The sequence below is a fragment of the Gobio gobio genome (genome assembly GCF_949357685.1).
Source record: "Gobio gobio genome assembly, chromosome: 13".
NCBI lineage: Eukaryota > Metazoa > Chordata > Actinopteri > Cypriniformes > Gobionidae > Gobio > Gobio gobio.
Genome location: NC_137106.1, coordinates 12,049,008 through 12,068,065, shown reverse-complemented (window position 1 = coordinate 12,068,065; position 19,058 = coordinate 12,049,008). Strand labels below are relative to the sequence as shown.

Genomic DNA, 19,058 nt, shown 5'->3' with positions numbered 1-19,058 from the left:
ACGAATTGTATTTAACCAATTAGCCCATTTATAAAAAAAATACATAAAAAACACGATCGTGGCCTATTAAAAATATTGTACATCGCCAATTTTGCATATGGTAAGAACACGATATCCTATATCAAAGGCGCATATTAAACGAAGAGTGGGTCAAGCGCGCGCGCACACACACACACACACACACACACAACATATAGCTTAAGCAGACACATAGCTACTGTACACACACACGCTCAAGAGCAAACACACTCCTTCACTCCTAAGCACACGGGAAAAATGCCGAGAGAGCCGGGTTCACTAAATCATCCTCATCATCGTGCAAATTGCCCTGAGGTTAGTCTCCTGACCAAGAGAACTGCATGGCTCCAAGGACTCTTCACACGCCTCATTATAATCATTTATTTCTCTTATTTGAGACATACTTTTGCACATCCTCAGTGTTTGGACTACCAGCCACCTTTCAAACCCCCTTACCACCTTGAGTTCTGCAGGCACTATGAGAAATTTGGTTGTTGTGACCAAAAAACGGACAACAATATTGCAACGAGATACTGGGATATAATGGACCTGATTGGTGAGGAAGCGTATGCAGTGTGCGGGGATTTGGTAAAAGATATAATGTGTCAGGTATGTCTGATTCTTTGTGAACAATTATGAAGTTTAATCTGTGCCACTGATGTATTAACAAGGTTTTTAAAATGTTTATCTTCTGTGTGTGTGTGTGTGTGTGTGTGTGAGAGAGAAAAGTTGCACCTGTTTAAATTGGTGCTGTTCTTCTCAGTAGATGTGCGCCTGCATGCACTGTTATAAATACAGATGCAGAATCATCTTTAGTAAAAATCGTCATTTTTACTATTGCTTGGTTAGATGTGGCAGCTTTTGAAAAAAAAAACGAAATATCTAAATACCCAAATTTAAATATACTGTTTGTGCACGTGCCTCCTCAGATTTTTGAGCCTAATGTATTTTGAATGCAACTTCCAAAGACAAAAAAATTATTAATATTTTTTACATTCCATACAGTCACACGTGTGATTAGTAAATTCAGTGCGGCACATCATCATCGGCTTAGCCTAATTCAAATCTGCATTCGCGCGTTGGCTGGCTTGAAGACGGAAAAAAGACAGATGCCTTCACATATGTTTTTTTGTGTTTCTGATATTTAAATACACATAGTAGGGTTTTAGCAAAAAAATATAATCTGCAGGCTAGTACACTGTCTATGGAACCGGCAATAATAAGCATCTATTTCCCAATTCACCGGCCACCGGCTGAAGAAGTGGGCAACTCTGATTCTGAATTGCAATCAACTGACCTTTATAGATAAATTAACATAATTATAAATGAGTTTAAACTTGTTTAAAGGTACTTGAGAATCTTAATATCAAATATGTCATGCTATATTTAACAACTTTGGCAATGTTTCGAATAAAAAAGGAAAATGAAATTAAACCAGTACATCAGTCATACAGGCTATGTGGCTGTGGTGTGTCACGTGACAAGCATGACGCGTCGCATGGAAATAATAAACATAGGCTATCATCACTGACCAATCCATACATACTGTATATGAATGCTACTGCATATCAGGATTTTTAAAAATGTGTACAGTTACCTTTCAAAGCGATTTTACTTGTTTTTAAATCGGGATGAAATTTCATTAACTTGCATTTAAGGTGGGACACAATTCATATTACAGGGTAGGGGTCCCAATCCTGTTCCTGAAGATCTACCTTCCTGATCTAATATTTATAATAATGATAAGATCTAATATTTGATAATAATGTGTTGGAACAGGGCTGGAACCAGTGTTGCCCGCTGTGTCCCAATTCAAAGGCTGCATCCTTCGAAGGCCGCGAAGATCAGATCGAGCATTGTTAAATGGGATGGTCTAGCCCAGGGATTTTCAAACTTTATGATGCCAAGGACCGCCAAATATGATAACCCTTTACGAGGGACCCCTTCCTAAAATCCATCTATTTTTATGCATGAAAAAAAAAAACATTTAAACTGGATAAATAGTAAGTAGGACATTATAAATATAACATTGTTTCCAAACTTAAATTGGCTATACTTAATGTTGAATATATAAACCTGGAGAAGAAAATTTGAAATGAAAAATTATTTGTATAAGCACCTTTCACAATAAATGTATGTAAGCACCTCTCGTACTGCGTAAAGGATGCTGTCTTACAACCCCAGTGAGCAAGATAAAGGGGACTATAGTGAGAAAAACTAGAAACCTCACTAGAAAAATAAAAAAAGCAAACAATTCTGGAAAGTAGGCCTATACGGCAAGAAAGAAGAGAAACATTTAGAAATTAAATGTTTAGAATGTTCGGTAGACTTTATCCATTTTTGCTTTGTCTTTTTATTCTCTGAAATTTTCTGGGGACCCCTTAGAATCTTCTGGAGGACCCCTCGGACCCCAGTTTGAAAACCTCTGGTCTAGCCCAGAGCCATAGAGAGAGAGAGAGTTGCAACAACTCCATAGACTCCAATGGAACGGTTTTTTTTACAGCAATGGCGGCTCGCGGAGACTCTCAATAGTTCCCGGAAGTAGCAGCCGCGCCATAGAGTTACAGCAGAACAGACCGTTTGTGATGCACTTTTAAAAGGTAAGACGTTTAATCAGTAAGATTTTAAATGATCAGCACATTTTAATCAAAATAACTTGTACATTAAAGCCTGCTTGTGTAGATTATTCATCATTAAAAAAAATATATATATTTTAAAAACAACATCGCTGTAACTACATACTCATGCTACATACACATGTCGATGTGTAATAAAATTATTGAAAATCAATGCATTTATTGACTATTAATTACCAAAAAGCGCAGTTCTGTCACTGTGACTATCAATTTGAATTGCCCGTCAAAGCACTTCCTGGAACTATTCGAGGTCTACATGAATCACGTGACTATCAAGCGTTTTGAACTTCCGTTGTCGCAACTCTCTCTCTCTATGGCTCTGGTCTAGCCTACGAGGACTGTTCTTGTTGCCTAGCAACTGTGACAGCTGCCATTGATGAGTGACAGTAACGTTTGTACGAGACTTTTTTGAAAGTTATATTAAACTGCCTGAAAACAAACTGTCTAAATGTTCAACATGGTCAATTTCTGTATATAATAAAGAGTATAAACTATAATATATATATATATACAGCTCTAGAAAAAATTGAGAGACCACTTAACATTGATGCGGTCTCTTAATTTTTAAAGAATTTATTATTTTCAAGAAATGTTTAAGAATTATATATATATATATATATATATATATATATATATATTATATTATATATAAAATTCTTAAACATTTCTTAAAAATTCTTAAAAATTGATTTTCAATTTTTTCCAGAGAAACTGGGGGAGGTTTCCGCTTGTTCAAATGTTGACTTACATCTTACTAAGATGTGATTTTATATATATATATATATATATATATATATAATATATATATAAAATCACATCTTAGTAAGATGTAAGTCAACATTTGAACAAGCAGAAACCTCCCCCAGTTTCTCTTGAAGCCAATACGAAAGTTACATATACTGCAATTCCTCAACTGACCACTAGGGCTTCAGAAGGGAGCAGAATCTCACTGAGCCCCATGTTAAAATGCCCAAATTTACAGCAGAATAAAACATGTTTACAGCCTGGTACAAATTGTGGTTTTGGTCTATACGGCTAATTTTGCCCTTCATGACAACTGTGAGGGGGGCTTTTTTTTTTACATTATACATTTTACATTATATACAGCATTAAAGTTCTGCATAATTAAGGCCGTGGCCACTTCGAGTGACAGGTAGATAGCCATTTATCAGCTGTCTGTTAGTCAACGCATCACTTCAGCTCCGCCTACGTCCCGCCTTTTTGTCCATTTTCTGTTATCCGGGAGTGACGCGCGATGACGCGCTGCCAAGATGACAATGGCCAGCTCATCCCTACTTTACGCTTCAAAACTGCTCATCAGAATCCTATGGGGGATGTCACGGACACTACATCCATATTTTTTTTACAGTCTATGCATTTGAACCACTTTAAAGTTTTTTTTTTTTTAATTTGTACATTTGTATCATTAGATATTTGAGTACGTTTAAACCCAATACTTGCGGTTAAAGGTCCTGTTGTCACTGGCGCACAATGAATTCTGGGGTAGGCAAGGCCACGAAGGATCCATCTGTTGTATCCTTCATTTCACTGGAAACAAAAGACGCATTTGAAGGAGCCTTCGAATTGGGACAGCCTTCGTCGTGCCGCTGCGATGCAATCTGCCTTCAAATAAGCCCTTCAAAGGATGCAGCCTCTGAATTGAGACGCAGCAGAAGTCGAGACCGGCTCATTCGCGTCTGAGTCCAGGCCAATACCTGAAAAGGTTGAGTCAGAGTTAAGACCGAGACAAGAAGATGGCCATGTTCAAGTAGAGTCATCACACACCTGAAGAGGGTCAGAATTCAGACAGTGTAAATAGGCTTTCCTGAAGGATGAACGAAGCCTGGTTTCGCATCAGTGTCAGGTGAACGTCATAGCGTGTTCCAGAGACAACGATGACAGACAGACGGATCATATGTGCGAGTTGGCCCAGGTCACAAAATGTATTCGCACGGAGACCGAGTCCAAATGCTTCCAAGTCCACGAAAATATGGAAGAGAGGGGGGGGACACAGTAACTTGTTTGGCCCTGCCTGCATCTCATGCTGGTCCCAGCATGCAAAACATATCTTATGCTGGTGACCAACAAAGTTGGATTTTTCAGCAGTGTCAAGATACACTCGAGTCTGGTCTTACACTTGGAACTAAACTCTTGGATTAGCACCCGTTATAGAGACTAAGAACATCAGAGACTTGTGGGTGGGCTCTTATGAGTTACCCTCAGAAAATGTCAAATATCTAGTAATGTTTTCTTCTTGTATTGCTCTTTTGCAGGAGTGTTCTCCTTACGCAGCACACTTGTTTGATGCTGAAGACCCGTACACTCCAGTGCGCCACTTACCAGGACTGTGCTTCACTTACTGCTCAGACTTCCACAGCAAGTGCCATTCTGTGGTAAAGTACCTAACCAACAGCCAGACCCTGCAGGAGACGTGCGAGAAAGACCGCTCGCATTTCTGTAACCTCATTAACCTCCCTGACCAGGACTACTGCTACCCTAACGTCCTGAGGAACAATAACCTGTACAGCAATCTGGGCAAAGTGGTGGAAGACACCAGAGGCTGCCTGCAGCTGTGCTTGACAGAGGTGGCCAATGGGCTGAGGAACCCCGTGCTGATGGTCCACAGCGGAGATGACACCCACCGCATGTTCGTGGCAGAGCAGATAGGCTTTGTATGGGTGTATCTGAGAGATGGCAGCCGCTTGGAGCAGCCCTTCCTGGACATCAGCGGGGAGGTGTTGACCACACAGTGGCTGGGAGATGAAAGAGGTTTCCTGGGTCTCGCCTTCCATCCGAAGTACAGAAACAATGGCCGCTTCTTCATCTACTACTCCATTCTGATCAATGGCAAACTGGAGAAAGTTCGCATCAGCGAAATGAAGGTCTCAGCTCATGACATGAACATGGCAGACCCCCACTCAGAGAGGTTAATAGGCTTGATCGGTGTTATGCATATGCTATCAAAATACATGGAATGGTTTTCTCAAAAAAATACTAAATCTGTTCTTTTTTAACCTAAGTTGTTTCAAATTTGCACGCTGTTAAAAATCTTATCACAGCTCTGTGCATACAATATTGGGTAACACTTTAGAATAATGGTCCGTCATTAATAGGTAACTATGCAGGAAGTAATGCAGCACTAATGAATACTACTACCTTAACACTTCAGATACTACTACTAACTAATACAGAAACAAGCTTAACTAATCAGTAAGTAATACCGAATTTAGGAGATAGTACCTTGTTAAGTAATCAATACTTACTGAATGAGATTCGCCCCATTAATAACTATTAACTAACTGACAAATTATAAAGAATTAATAATTAATTACTAATCACAACATTAACGTGTCTAAGATGTGAGCAATTGTCTTTTTTTACTCTCATTGTGGTCATTAAATGCCTTACTAATTACTCAAGTGTTACCTAGTCACTATGCAGGAACTACTAGTGATCTGGACCATTATTTTAAAGTGAAAAACCATCGTTATCACTTTCAAATAATGGTCCAGGTCACAAGTAGTTCCTGCATAGGGTGACTAGGTAACCCTTGAGTAATTAGTGATGCATTTTATGAATTTATTCAGAGTAAAAAAGATGATTGATTACGTCTCAGCCACACAATAATGTTCTTTATAATTTGTCAGTTAGTTAATAGTTATAATGGGGCTAATCTCATTCAGTAAGTATTGATTACTTAACAAGGTACTATCTCCTAAATTCAACATTACTTACTGATTAGTTAAGCTTTTTTTCTATATTAGTTAGTAGTAGCTGAAGTGTTAATGTAGTACTATTCATTAGTGCTGCATTACTTCCTGCATTGTTACCTATTAATGACGGACCCTTATTCTAAAGTGTTACCCAATATTATTGGTCAATATGTGGGTCAAGTTCCCAAAGAAGCACAAAAAGTGCTTTAGATTTCAAATGATCATACATTTTGACGAGTCACGTCAAGCTGTTAAAGGATTAGTTCACTTCAGAATGAACATTTCCTGATATTTTACTCACCCCCATCTCATTCAAGATGGTCATGTCTTTCTTTCTTCAGTCGAAAAGAAATTACGTTTTTTGAGAAAAAACATTCCAGGATTGTTTTCCATATAATGGACTTCAACGGCAACTAACGGTTGTAGGTCCAAATTAATGCAGTTTCAAAGCGCTTCGAAGGGCTTCAAAGGGCTCTGCAGGATCCCAGCCGAGGAATAGGGTCTTATCTAGCAAAACCATCTGTAATTTTCAAGAAAAAATAAAAATGTATATACTTTTTAAGCACCAATGCTCGACTTCAGTGTTCTGCTTCTTCATGACGCACGTCATCACGTCGGAAAGTACCGACCCAGTGTTAAATCGAATGTGCAAAGACTAAATCAAACGCCCTTTACAAAAATAAAGGTTAAACAACGATGTCGGACAATTTTAAAGTTGAAGGAAAACATGAGATGGAGTTTTTTGACATTGAGTCGGTACTTCTGCCAAGTCACTCCTGCGTGACCTTTCTGACGTGATGTCATACATCATGAAGAAGCAGAACACTTAAGTCGAGCATTTGTGGTTAAAAAGTATATACATTTGAATTTTTTTTAACAAAATTGCAGATGGTTTCGCTAGATAAGACCTTATTCCTCAGCTGGGATCCTGCAGTGGCTCTGAATCCCTTCGGAGCCCTTTGATACTGCATTGATTTGGAACTTCAACCATTGGTTGCCGTTGAAGTCCATCATTACAGTATAAGGAGAAAAATCATGCAATGTTTTCCTCAAAAAACTTAATTTCTTTTCAACTGAAGAAAGAAAGACATGAACATCTTGGATGAGATGGGGGTGAGTACATTTTAATTCTGGAGTGAATTAACCCTTTAATGACTTCAAACCTCATTGGTTCCCTCATGACCAAATGTCATTGAAGTCAAAACTGATTTTATTGTTGATTTTAAATTAAAACTATAACTGTCGTTTTATATAAAAGAACTGCAAAACATTTTTTACTAATCTTTTCTTTCTGTTCCAAAGAAACGTGAGGGTGAGTAAGAAATGACAAATTTCATTTTTGTGTGAATTGTCCCTTTAAGTTGAAAGTACATTTAAAATAGTGGGCTACTTTATATTTATTTCTTCCTTATTTTTTCTGTTTTAAATCTGTATCTACAGAGTTCTTCTAGAGATTGAGGAGCCTGCAGCAAACCATAATGGTGGGCAGCTTCTGTTTGGTCTAGATGGATATCTATACATCTTCACAGGAGACGGTGGAAAAGCAGGAGACCCTTTTGGGAAGTTTGGAAATTCTCAAAACAGGTAAGGACAAAATTGAAACATTTAATAATAACTGGTGCAGAATTAATATTACGAGTGTCACAAATCATGCTTAGTCTTTCATAAAACACCTTCCATTAATTCCCTCTCTGGCACGTTGACATAAAAGCTTTGCTACGCAAATCTGTTTCAGATCAGCATTGTTAGGAAAAGCGCTTCGGATTGATGTGGATGGTAGCAGTATAGATGGAAAGCCCTATACAATTCCTCCAGACAATCCCTTTCTCGGAGAGCCTGATGCAAAGCCAGAGGTCTACGCCTATGGTGTGAGGAACATGTGGCGCTGCTCAGTGGATCGAGGTGATCCGCTCACCCGTTACGGCAGAGGGAGAATCTTCTGTGGCGATGTGGGTCAGAATCGATATGAGGAGGTTGACATCATTGTGAAGGGAGGAAACTATGGATGGAGGGCCAAAGAAGGCTTTGAATGCTTTGATATGAAACTATGCCAGAACTCTTCTCTAGGTGAGATGGACCGGAGAATAACTACACACACATTCGGGTCAGAGAAAAATGACAAATCAAACAGAGCATTCCAAGATTTTTTACTGCTCAATGAAATTGGTCACTGAAGAACTTCATACCACTGGCCAGTCCATAAATCCATGCTGAAGTTTGAGCATTTCAAATCATTTTAAAGAAATAGCTGACTCAAAAAAGGAAGATTCTGTCATGATTTACTCACCCACATGAGGCATTCCAACACTAATACTATTTCCTTTCATTCCGTGGAATCCTTAAGAAGACAATAGGGACTTTAAGCAACAGCTGTGTATGGAATGGCAACGGCGTTCTGGCGTTCAATTGCACATGCGTGACTTTAACTTCTACTTTGTGGCGTTGTACAGCAACTGTCTAATATAGGAACTGATTTGTTAATACGGCAAGAAAATGTTAAATTTTATAATTATGTGGCATTTTAATTGTATCTGTATATAATTTAATGACAGAGCAACCATTTTCTTGCTTTTTTAAATTACATTTTTTTGTATTTTGTTTTGGCTACAACAGTTTACTTCCGGTCGCCATGGCCGTTCCATCAGTAGCTGTTGCTTAAAGGGATAGTTCACCCAAAAATGAAAATTCTGTCATCATTTACTCACCCTCAAGTTGTTCCAAACCTGTATGAGTTTCTTTGTTCTGCTGAACACAAAAGAAGATATTTTGAAGAATGTTTGTAACAAAGTAGAGAGAGCAACCACTGACTACCATAGTATTTTTTCCCCTACTATGGTAGTAAATGGTTGTTATTTCTGCTTGGCTACAAACATTCTTCAAAATATCTTTTTTTGTGTGTTCAGCAGAACAAAGAAACTCATACAGGTTTGGAACAACGTGAGGGTGAGTAAATGATGACAGAATTTTCATTTTTGGGTGAACTATCCCTTTAAAGTCCCTATTAAGCAGAATGTCTAAGGGGCCGTTTACACGACAATGTTTTCAACAAAAAACGGAAAACTTTTTAAGGTAGGGACACATCAAACCGATGCCAAAGAACTAGTGCTGATGAAAGCCGACTGTGTTGTCGCCTCGCGGAAAAAAACAGCACTTGAACCATAGACTGGACGTAGTGTCCGTGACGTCACCCATAGATTTCTGAAGAGCAATTTTGAAGCTTAAAGTCGGCCGTTGCCATCTTGGAAGCGCGTCATCGCACGTCACTCCTGGATAACTGAAAATGGGCAGAGAGGCGGGACATGTGTGGAGCTGAGGTGACGCGATGACTAACAGACAGCAGACAAACGGCAATCCACCTGTCACTCAAAGTGGCCACGCCCTTAATTATGCAGGACTTTAAGGCTTAATATATTTTAAACGAGTTATAAAAATGTAAACATGTTTTTTTGCTGCTGTAAATTTGGGTATTTCAACATCAGGTTTCAAAGTTGCACATTTTTGAAAAGGATACCGCTATCGTCTCCGTGTAAACTACAAAAACGTGAATTTGTGAAAACGGTGCTATCATGCGCATTAGGTGTTGTGTCTGTAGGCATGGAGTGTTTCTATGCAAAGTGACATCGCCAACTACTGGCCTGACATGAATAATACAGCATCTTTAGTCCTTTTCGTGGATCCTTGTGAAGGGGGGATTGTTTTGACAACACTGTCGTCTGAACTTTTCCATTTTTAGTACATCGCTGTCATGTAAACTGTAACGTAACTGCTCTGAGACAGAAGGCTGAGAATCCAAACGCAGCTTTATTAAAGGATAATCCACAATCGTAGTCAAAAAACTGGCAAAAGGTCATACACATGCAAGCAGTCCAAACAGGAAAACAAGACAGGAGAGAAAGGCAAAAGGGTAATCCACGGAACAGGCAAGTAATCCAAAACCAAGAGACAAGAAACCAGGGAAAACACTTATAAATGCAGTAAAACAACAAACAAGACTTCGCAATGAATGACTGAGATAACCAGGCTTATATAGGGTGAGGTGAACAGGGTAATGAGACACAGGTGCATGTAATCAGGGATGATGAGTACGGGCAGAGTATTATGGGTAATGTAGTCCTAAAATGAAGTGACAGTCCGGGATGGAGTGCCCTCTGGTGGTAACCACAGGCACTCTCATTTGTGATCGTGACATAAATGTATACCCTAAGCCTCTGCAACACATTCTAGAATGAAATTGAATTAAACATTAACTTGAATAAAGTAAAAATATGATACGGTCTATGTCAAATTATATTATCACTTCTTTGCACATTGTTTTAATGACACAAAACCTTTTGTAATCCAAAAGCATGTTTTTTTTGTTTGTTTGTTTTCTAATAGATGACATTCTTCCAATATTTGCCTATGGACACCATGTTGGGAAATCCGTAACTGGAGGTTATGTGTATAGAGGATGCGAATCACCTAACCTCAACGGCCTTTATATTTTTGGAGACTTTATGAGTGGGTAAGGACCAACGCTCTTTCAGAATTGCAACACCTTCAAAAAAAAAAAAAAAACTGTAAATACATTTTTGAAAATAACTATTAAGTTGCAGTACATGAGAGTCATTCTAAGGTCATTCAGTCAAAATAAGTCTGGGAGAAATGACAATTCAAGCCTTTGTTCTTATTCAGACGACTAATGGCTCTAGAGGAGGATAAGAAAACTGGGAGTTGGAAGGAAAAGAATGTGTGCATGGGTGACACTTCAACCTGCTCTTTTCCTGGACTTATAAATCATCACCACAAATTCATCATCTCATTTGCTGAGGATGAAGCGGGTAGGTTTCTGTAAAGGTGCAATATAGATATTTAAAACAATAATATGGCTGAATATCATTCTTACTATGTTTGTTTTTGTTTTGTTTTCTGAAGGAGAGCTTTATTTTCTAGCAACCTCCTACCCAAGTACAATGTCTCCTTTTGGCACAGTTTACAAATTTGTGGATCCATCCAGGTGTGTATATTTTGGTACATATTGTCAATTTATGCAGATTCTCGTGCGAATGAAGGCAATATGTATCAACCGTTTATCCATCCATCTATAATATGCAGGCAGTACAGTGAGTGAAGAAATGCACTGTCAAAATAAATCTTTAAGCAATGGCCTCTTTAGAAGCAATTAATCATATAGATGGATTGGGTAAATTCCCCATTATAAGATATGTATGTAACGGATAACTCTCAGTTAAGACATCATGCTGGGAGACAGAAGACTACAGGACGTGTCAGTTTAAGCGTCATGTGGTCTATATTCCTTTGGAATCTTGGAATCTGTGGCGCATGCTTTCACCAAATGGTTTCTATCCAGACTTCTGGAAATCTGCTATCATCCATCTACCACGGATCATAACCCAATCATTTGCTCATGCTATTCTGTAAGATAGGGGGTCTGATGTATGAGTGGTTTCATTTATTATTTTATTTTGCTTTTCAAATAAAATGAATCTAGTAAGTGTTAAATAACTGACAAAGTTACATTTAAAGAGTGAAATAACTATAAACAGTTTGATGTTTTGAATAATTAACTGATGGATAAATCAAGAGAGTCATCCTGCTGGAACCAGCAAGACTACAGGAGATTATCCACACATCTGAAATCAATCTCACTAATAGCAATACCATACATTAATCCCAGATGTTCCATATTCTTTATCCCAAGTTAAATAGCCAAGTGGAAAAAACAGAGATTCATTACTAATAGGAGCAGTAGGAGGTCATTGTATTCTCTCTCTCTCTGTCTCACACACACAAACACACACACACAAATAATTTGAAATAATTATGCCATTTAAAATTTCGGCACTAAAGGAGGCCTACATACAAGGTTAATGGGAATAATTTTCTCTGCATCCCCTCTGTCTTCGATTTACAGGAGAGCCCCTCCAGAAAAATGCAAATACAAGCCACTTCCAGTGAAGGTCAGAGGGAAGAAAGTGCCATTCACACCCAGAGAACGTAAGAATCAATCTATATTTTTATATATTATGGCTGCAACTAACGATTATTTTGATAATAGCTTAATCTGTCAATTATTTAAAAAAATTATTAATCGGATGAATTTTAAAAAAAAATAATAATTACAAAGTCATTTTAATCCATTATTTTAAACAATGTTATTCCACATCCTGCCTAATGCTGTCCTCCAAACATTGTGTAGTATAAAGCCTATGAAAACAAGTATAGTGAATGTACCTATGCTGTACATTATTAGCAAAAAAGAAAAACATTGCATTCTAAACCAAAAATCAACTGATTGCTTACTATTTTAAAGCAGAAATTAAAACGACTAAATTAAAAATTTAGTGAATTTTTAATGAAATTAAAAAAACTAAAGAACAAAATGTTAACACACATTCACTCGGACATTATATTACATTATAATGGGCTATTCCAATTACAATAGTGCCTTTACTGTTACTGCTCTCATAAATATGATTACTTGTGTTACATGTATAATTTTAAACCTACACCAAATTTCTACCCAAAAAATATTTTTGCAAAATGTGTATTTTAGTCCGAATTATTGCGCTGCTGTTCTACTGCCATCCGTCTGTTTGATGCGCATGCAAGCACTGGCCCTCGTTCATTGAAGACTGAAGTTTAACAAGACTAGCTTGTTTTCAGAATATACTTAATGAAAATTCTCTCGGGACTTTCTAACATTTACAGATAAGGATATACCCTTAAATGTACGTTATGAGCGGAGGTAAACACGTGTCAGAGGCATTAAAGGCACAATATGTAACATTTTTGGATAAAAATATCCAAAAATCACTTGAACAATGTTATATATTTTGTTGACTTGTGTACTTACATTATCCCAGATGTTACCAAGAATGTTTAAATCCAGAGAAATAAGCAATTTTTAACCAGCTGGACACGGACCGTGTCCGTGTATCGCCTATCAATGACATCATACCCGCGTTACCCCCGATTTCCGGTTTTATTTTGAAGAAACCATGGAAACACTAAAGAAACTTTAATATATTACAGTATCTCACAAAAGTGAGTACACCCCTTACATTTCAGCAACCATTTTAGTATATCTTCTCAAGGGACAATACTATAGAAATAAAACTTGGATATATTTTAGAGTAGTCAGTGTGCTGCTTGTATAGCAGTATAGATTTACTGTCCTCTGAAAATAGCTTAACATGCAGCCATTATTTTCAAAACAGCTGGCAACAAAAGTGAGTACACCCTAAGTGACAAAACTGTGTCCAAAGTGTCAATATTTTGTGTGAGAACCATTGTTATTTAGCACTGCCTTAATCCTCCTGGGCATGGAATTCACCAGAGCTGCACAGGTTGTTGCTGGGATCCTCTTCCACTCTTCCATAATGACATCACAGAGCTGCTGGATGTTAGACACATGGTGCTTCTCCACCTTCCGCTTGAGGATTCCCCACAGCTGCTCAACAGGGTTCAGGCCTGGTGACATCTTCACCTTCAGCTTTCTCAGCAAGGCAGTTGTCATCTTGGCGGAGTGTTTGGGGTCGTTATCATGTTGGAAAACGGCTTATCTGAAGGGAGGCCATGATGTTCTGTTTAAGAATGTCACAGTACATGTTGGAAATCATGTTTCCCTCAATGAAGCGCAGCTCCCCAGTACCAGCAGCACTCAAGCAGCCCCAGACCATGATGCTTCCACCACCATGCTTGACTCTAGGCAAGACACAGTTTTCTTGGTACTCCTCACCAGGGCAACGCCACACATGCTGTCCACCATCTGAGCCAAACAAGTTTATCTTGGTCTCATCAGACCACAGGGCATGGTACCAGTAATTCATGCTCTTGGACAGGATGTCTTCAGCAAACTGTTTGCAGGCTTTCTTGTGAGCAAGCTTCAGAAGAGGCTTCCTTCTGGGATGACAGCCATGCAAACCGACTTGTTGCAGTGTGCGGCGTATGGTCTGAGCACTGACAAGTGGACCTTCTGCTTCTGCAAGCTCTAAAGCAATGCTGGCAGCACTCATGCGTCTGTTTTTTGAAGTCAGCTTCTGCACCTGACGCACAGCACGAGGACTGAACTTCTTTAAAACGAGCCTTGTGAGACCTGTTCCGAGCAGAATCAGTCTTGGAAGACCTCTATATGACCCTGGCCAATGTACTGTAACTCAGTTTCAGGCTGTTAACTATCTTCTTATAGCCTAGGCCATCTTTGTGGAGAACAACAATTCTAATTCTCAAATCCTCAGAGAGTTCTTTGCCATGAGGTGCCATGTTGAACACCCAGTGGTCAGTATGAGAGAATTGTACTCAAAGCACCAAATTTTAACTGCTCTAATACAAGCTACACAAATTTGTATGGTCCTGTCAAGCAGACAAAAACATGATGAATAGGACATGTGGCTTTGCATGGTTAAAAGACGTACCACTGTTATCACTTAAGGTGTACTCACTTTTGTTGCCAGCTATTTTGACAATAATGGGTGCATGTTAAGTTATTTTCAGAGAATAGTAAATCTATACTGCTATACAAGACAGGGACTACTCTAAAATATATCCAAGTTTAATTTCTATAGTTTTGTCTCTTGGGAAGATATACTAAAATGGTTGCTGAAATTTGAGGGGTGTACTCACTTTTGTGAGATACTGTATGTGTTTTATTAGACAGGTGATCAACTGTTTGGATACATCGACAGAAAACTAAGGCCATGTCCACACTAATACATTTTCGTTAGAAAACATATTTTTCTCTCCGTTTTGGCCTTCCGTCCACACTGAGACAGCGTTTTAAGTCAATGAAGTCAATGATTACTTTTTGAAAACGCTCTCCAAAGCGGATACATTTGAAAACGCCACCTTCACGTCGTAGTGTGGACTGTGAAAACGGAGGCTTTTGAAAACGATGACGCATTTTTAGTCATGTGATGCAGTGATATGACTAATTCAGCCAAGATGGTGAACGACATGTACAGCAGTTGTTTTGGCTGCTCTCCATCGGCCCATTTAAAAAAACTCAGTGAATTTCCTTGACATTGCCGCAACGTTTCAAAGAGCCGTAAAGTAAATAAACGCCAAGCGGAAATGACGCAGGTCGAAGCGTCTTATGGTGCATTCACACCGAACGCGAATGAAGCGTTTTGCACGATTTACATGTTAAGTCAATGCAAAGACGCAAATAAACATTCTGCGGCGCCATTCGCGTGAATGAGGCGGTGCGAATTGAGCGTTTGAGGCGTGATTCGTGCGAATCGCCAGAGTTGAAAAATCTGAACTTTGGCGGATATTTCGCGCCGCGTTAACTAATCAGGAGCTTGCTCTAGTAGTGACAACAATGAGGAGAAAATCTGGTTTATATTAATCATATATTAATATCTGTTCAGACAAGTGTGCATATCCTATCACTGTGATAACATTAAATTACATGAAACACAACCCAGTCTCTTTTTGTTAAATGCAAGTTTATGTATGATCAATAATACAAAAGTAAGTAAAAGGTATAATAAACTATACATGAATAAAGCAAACAATTCAGTCAAACATTCAAAGTCAGTGCTAGTCGGCTACAACGGTAACGTAAAGTAATAGCCTAAAAATAAAAAAGTAATGAAACTTAACTTTGCCCTCAGCCTAAACGATTTGCCAGGGAACAAATTATAGATCCATAACACCAAAGATCGCCCGTTACATATACACAAGACGAATTATAGCTCGAGACACCACAGAGACATCAGAGCCAGCGGCAAATGTCTTAAGGACTAGCCGAGGAAAGGCTGCTCTCGCCGGGATTAACGAGCGCGGAGTGCCGCCGATCGCCTGGATCTCACAACTCCGAAAACGTCAGATAAAATGTTCAAATAGGCACTCTTTTTTTATAAATAAACCACAGATTTGAGCTTTAAACAACTACATTATCGCCTGAAAAAGTCTTAAAACGTTTTGTCACACATTAACAGTAGTACTTTAACAAAAAAGATGTGTAAACAGCCCCTGACAGCCATTTCTCAACCAGACGAACCGGCTGGCAGAAGCCCCTCCCATGACACAAATTCATTGTGAAGTGAATGTCACGCGCGAATGAAGTGAATTTCACGTGCGAATGAAGCGAATTTCACGCGTGAATAGCGCGATTTATTCGCGTCATTGGCATCCGGTGTGAATGACGCCGCCAAGTCATGCCGCCAAGTGAACGCACGAGTAGCATTAGAACAGGCTTACTTTCAATACACTCAAATAATGTATTCAATATGATAAACAGCGCTGCGGAAGCGGTTGTCTGCAGCATAAGAAAAGCTCCACAAAATCAAGGCGTCATCAAGCTACGCCTTTGTTTTGAATAAGTGACCTCTAGCAGCAAATAAATTACATAATGTGGCTTGCATACTGTACATAATGCCAAAACACAACAGGGCAAGACGTGGTAAACGCTTATACTTTTGTTTGAAACGCTTATAAATATAAAGCATGGTCATGTTTTGGACAACTTGGAGCATATACCTTTCCCGAAGCAGCTCACTCTGTGTTCTCGGCTATTTTCCATATGCGTTTTGTTCATATAAATGGGTTATTCACCACTGTAAAGCGACGTAACTGGCTGATGGTATCACAAGGACTAATCGATAATCAAATTTGTTGTCGATTTTTTTTTATATATATCGATGCTAATTGATTTTATCGATTAGTTGTTGCAGCCTTATTATATATACAGTTTTTACTTTATTATTTCAACTAACATTCCTGGTTATGATTGCTAAAGTGTTATGTAACAGAACTACTTGAAGACTACATTGTTTTGTTTTTAAGTGACTGTGCTTGGCATAAGTGAAACACCTACAAGATCACCACTGGAAAAGATCATACTCCCCACTAAACCACCGGGCACGCGCCAGCCCACAATGGCCAAACCCTCCACATCTGCACCGAAGAAGGAAAAGCTGGGCCAAACCACTATGGCAAAATTGCGCCAAGACAAGTCAAAGAAGACAACTCAATCGAAGGAGAAGCAAATAAACGTGAGCACAAAAACTCTAAAGAAAGCTCTTACTCCTCACAAGAAGTCAATGTTACAAACCAAGAAAGACAAAAAAGTCACAGGAAAGCCCTCTCGCAATCCCAAACAGTCCATAAAGGGAGCCCCAGAAAGAAAGAAAACCAAACCGTTCAATCCAACGAAACCAAAAGGGGTGACCAAGCCCAATGTCTGGCTACAGAAGGCTAAAAAGACTGGAAGAGAGGTGAAGAAACCTGTGAAGAACAAACCTAAGGCGACTGTTTCCAAAGAGAATCAAGACGGCAGCAAAAAGACTAAAAATAGCCCTCTCGCAAAAAAGAGAAAACTGTTAAAATAAGCCGTGTCTGTGGTGTAGTAATTAGATGGTAGTAATGTAGTGCAGTAATGTGAATTCAAAGATATCCTGTTCAAACAATGCATCAACGAAAGCAGCTCTGAGGTCAGTCAGATGTGTGATGTGAGAGACCAAAGAAAAAAAAACCCACAACAGTTTTGCACCAACAGCTGATTTCGCTTAGCATGCAACACAGGAGCATTCTTCAAATGTTGATCTTATTTTTGGAATGTGGTTAAGCAATTAGTTCGGGGCAATGATAAAATTATAAGGAGAAATTCTAAATAAAAACGCAAGAATGCTTTTGAAAGACTTTCTTAAACATAACTTTTTGATGCTAAAATACATTGCATTGTAAAATGTACTAATTTTATAACATACCTAAGAAAGTCCAACATTTTTTAAAGTGGCATTGCTTTTCCTTTAATAGACACAGACAGCAGGCAAACGTATGTACCACATGATACGTTTTTTTTGTTTGTTTGTTTTGGTATAAGTATAATGGTTCATTTAATTAAGTGCTATGGCTTGTTTACAGTAAAATTCCATTTAATGCACATCCAAACCAAGTCTATATGAGGGTGTAAATTAAGTATGGCCTGATACACCCTTGGTGTTTGCAGTACTAGGTCAACTAGAAAAGTAATATTGGACTTCTAGGAGCACCAGCATTCAGAGTTTCTGCAGGTTTTATGAAGGTAAATGAAAGACTTCCAAGACCTTTTTAAGACCAAGTAAAGAAAATTGAAGGGACTACAATATGTCAATATGTTCCCTAAATATAAATGTCTAGAGTTGTATCGGCAACACTTCAGAGTTTGAAAATACAACTTCCAGATATATCCATGACTTATTAAATCATTTTACAAAAAGTAGCTTGAATGCCTCTGCTCTCAACCACTATATGGGCAATATGGACATAACTTTCTAATGTCTAATTTTGTCTAAATATGCATTTACTGGAGACACAAAATGTCTTCTTTTCTTTGAAAATGATCAAAAATGAAGTGAGTTTGCTTAAAATAAAAAATATCTGCCAAAAAAACAACTTAATTAAAAGGGAAATTTCCGATTTCCGAAGACTGGGAATGCAAATAAAAAATGTTTATATATTTGCGTTGGAAAACAGGACAAAATACTGATGAAGATATAGATTTGTTTGCAATGCATGCAGCATTTTATTGCTATAACTTTATGAATTTAAGACTTTCTGCTCTGATTTAAGACCTTTTTAAGGCTTTGATTTATCTAAGGGCGAATTAAGACTTTTTAAGACCTGCAGAAACCCTGACTATTGCTGAACAGGATAAAAAAATGTCTTCAATCAAATGGAAATGATTAAAGACACTATTTTTGCA

General features: G+C 38.4%; 1 protein-coding gene across 1 annotated transcript; it reads left to right on the top strand.

Moving 5' to 3' along the window:
• Positions 1–276: 276 nt before the first annotated feature.
• hhipl2 (HHIP-like 2) lies at positions 277–17,703 on the top strand (the record flags this gene model as incomplete). Its single annotated transcript, XM_079833991.1, has 9 exons — positions 277–627; positions 4,928–5,580; positions 7,808–7,951; positions 8,103–8,434; positions 10,745–10,871; positions 11,042–11,187; positions 11,282–11,363; positions 12,282–12,364; positions 17,159–17,703. The coding sequence occupies 9 exons, from the start codon at positions 277–279 to the stop codon at positions 17,701–17,703; spliced, it is 2,463 nt and encodes an 820-aa protein (XP_079690117.1).
• Between the last annotated feature and the right edge of the window lie 1,355 nt (positions 17,704–19,058).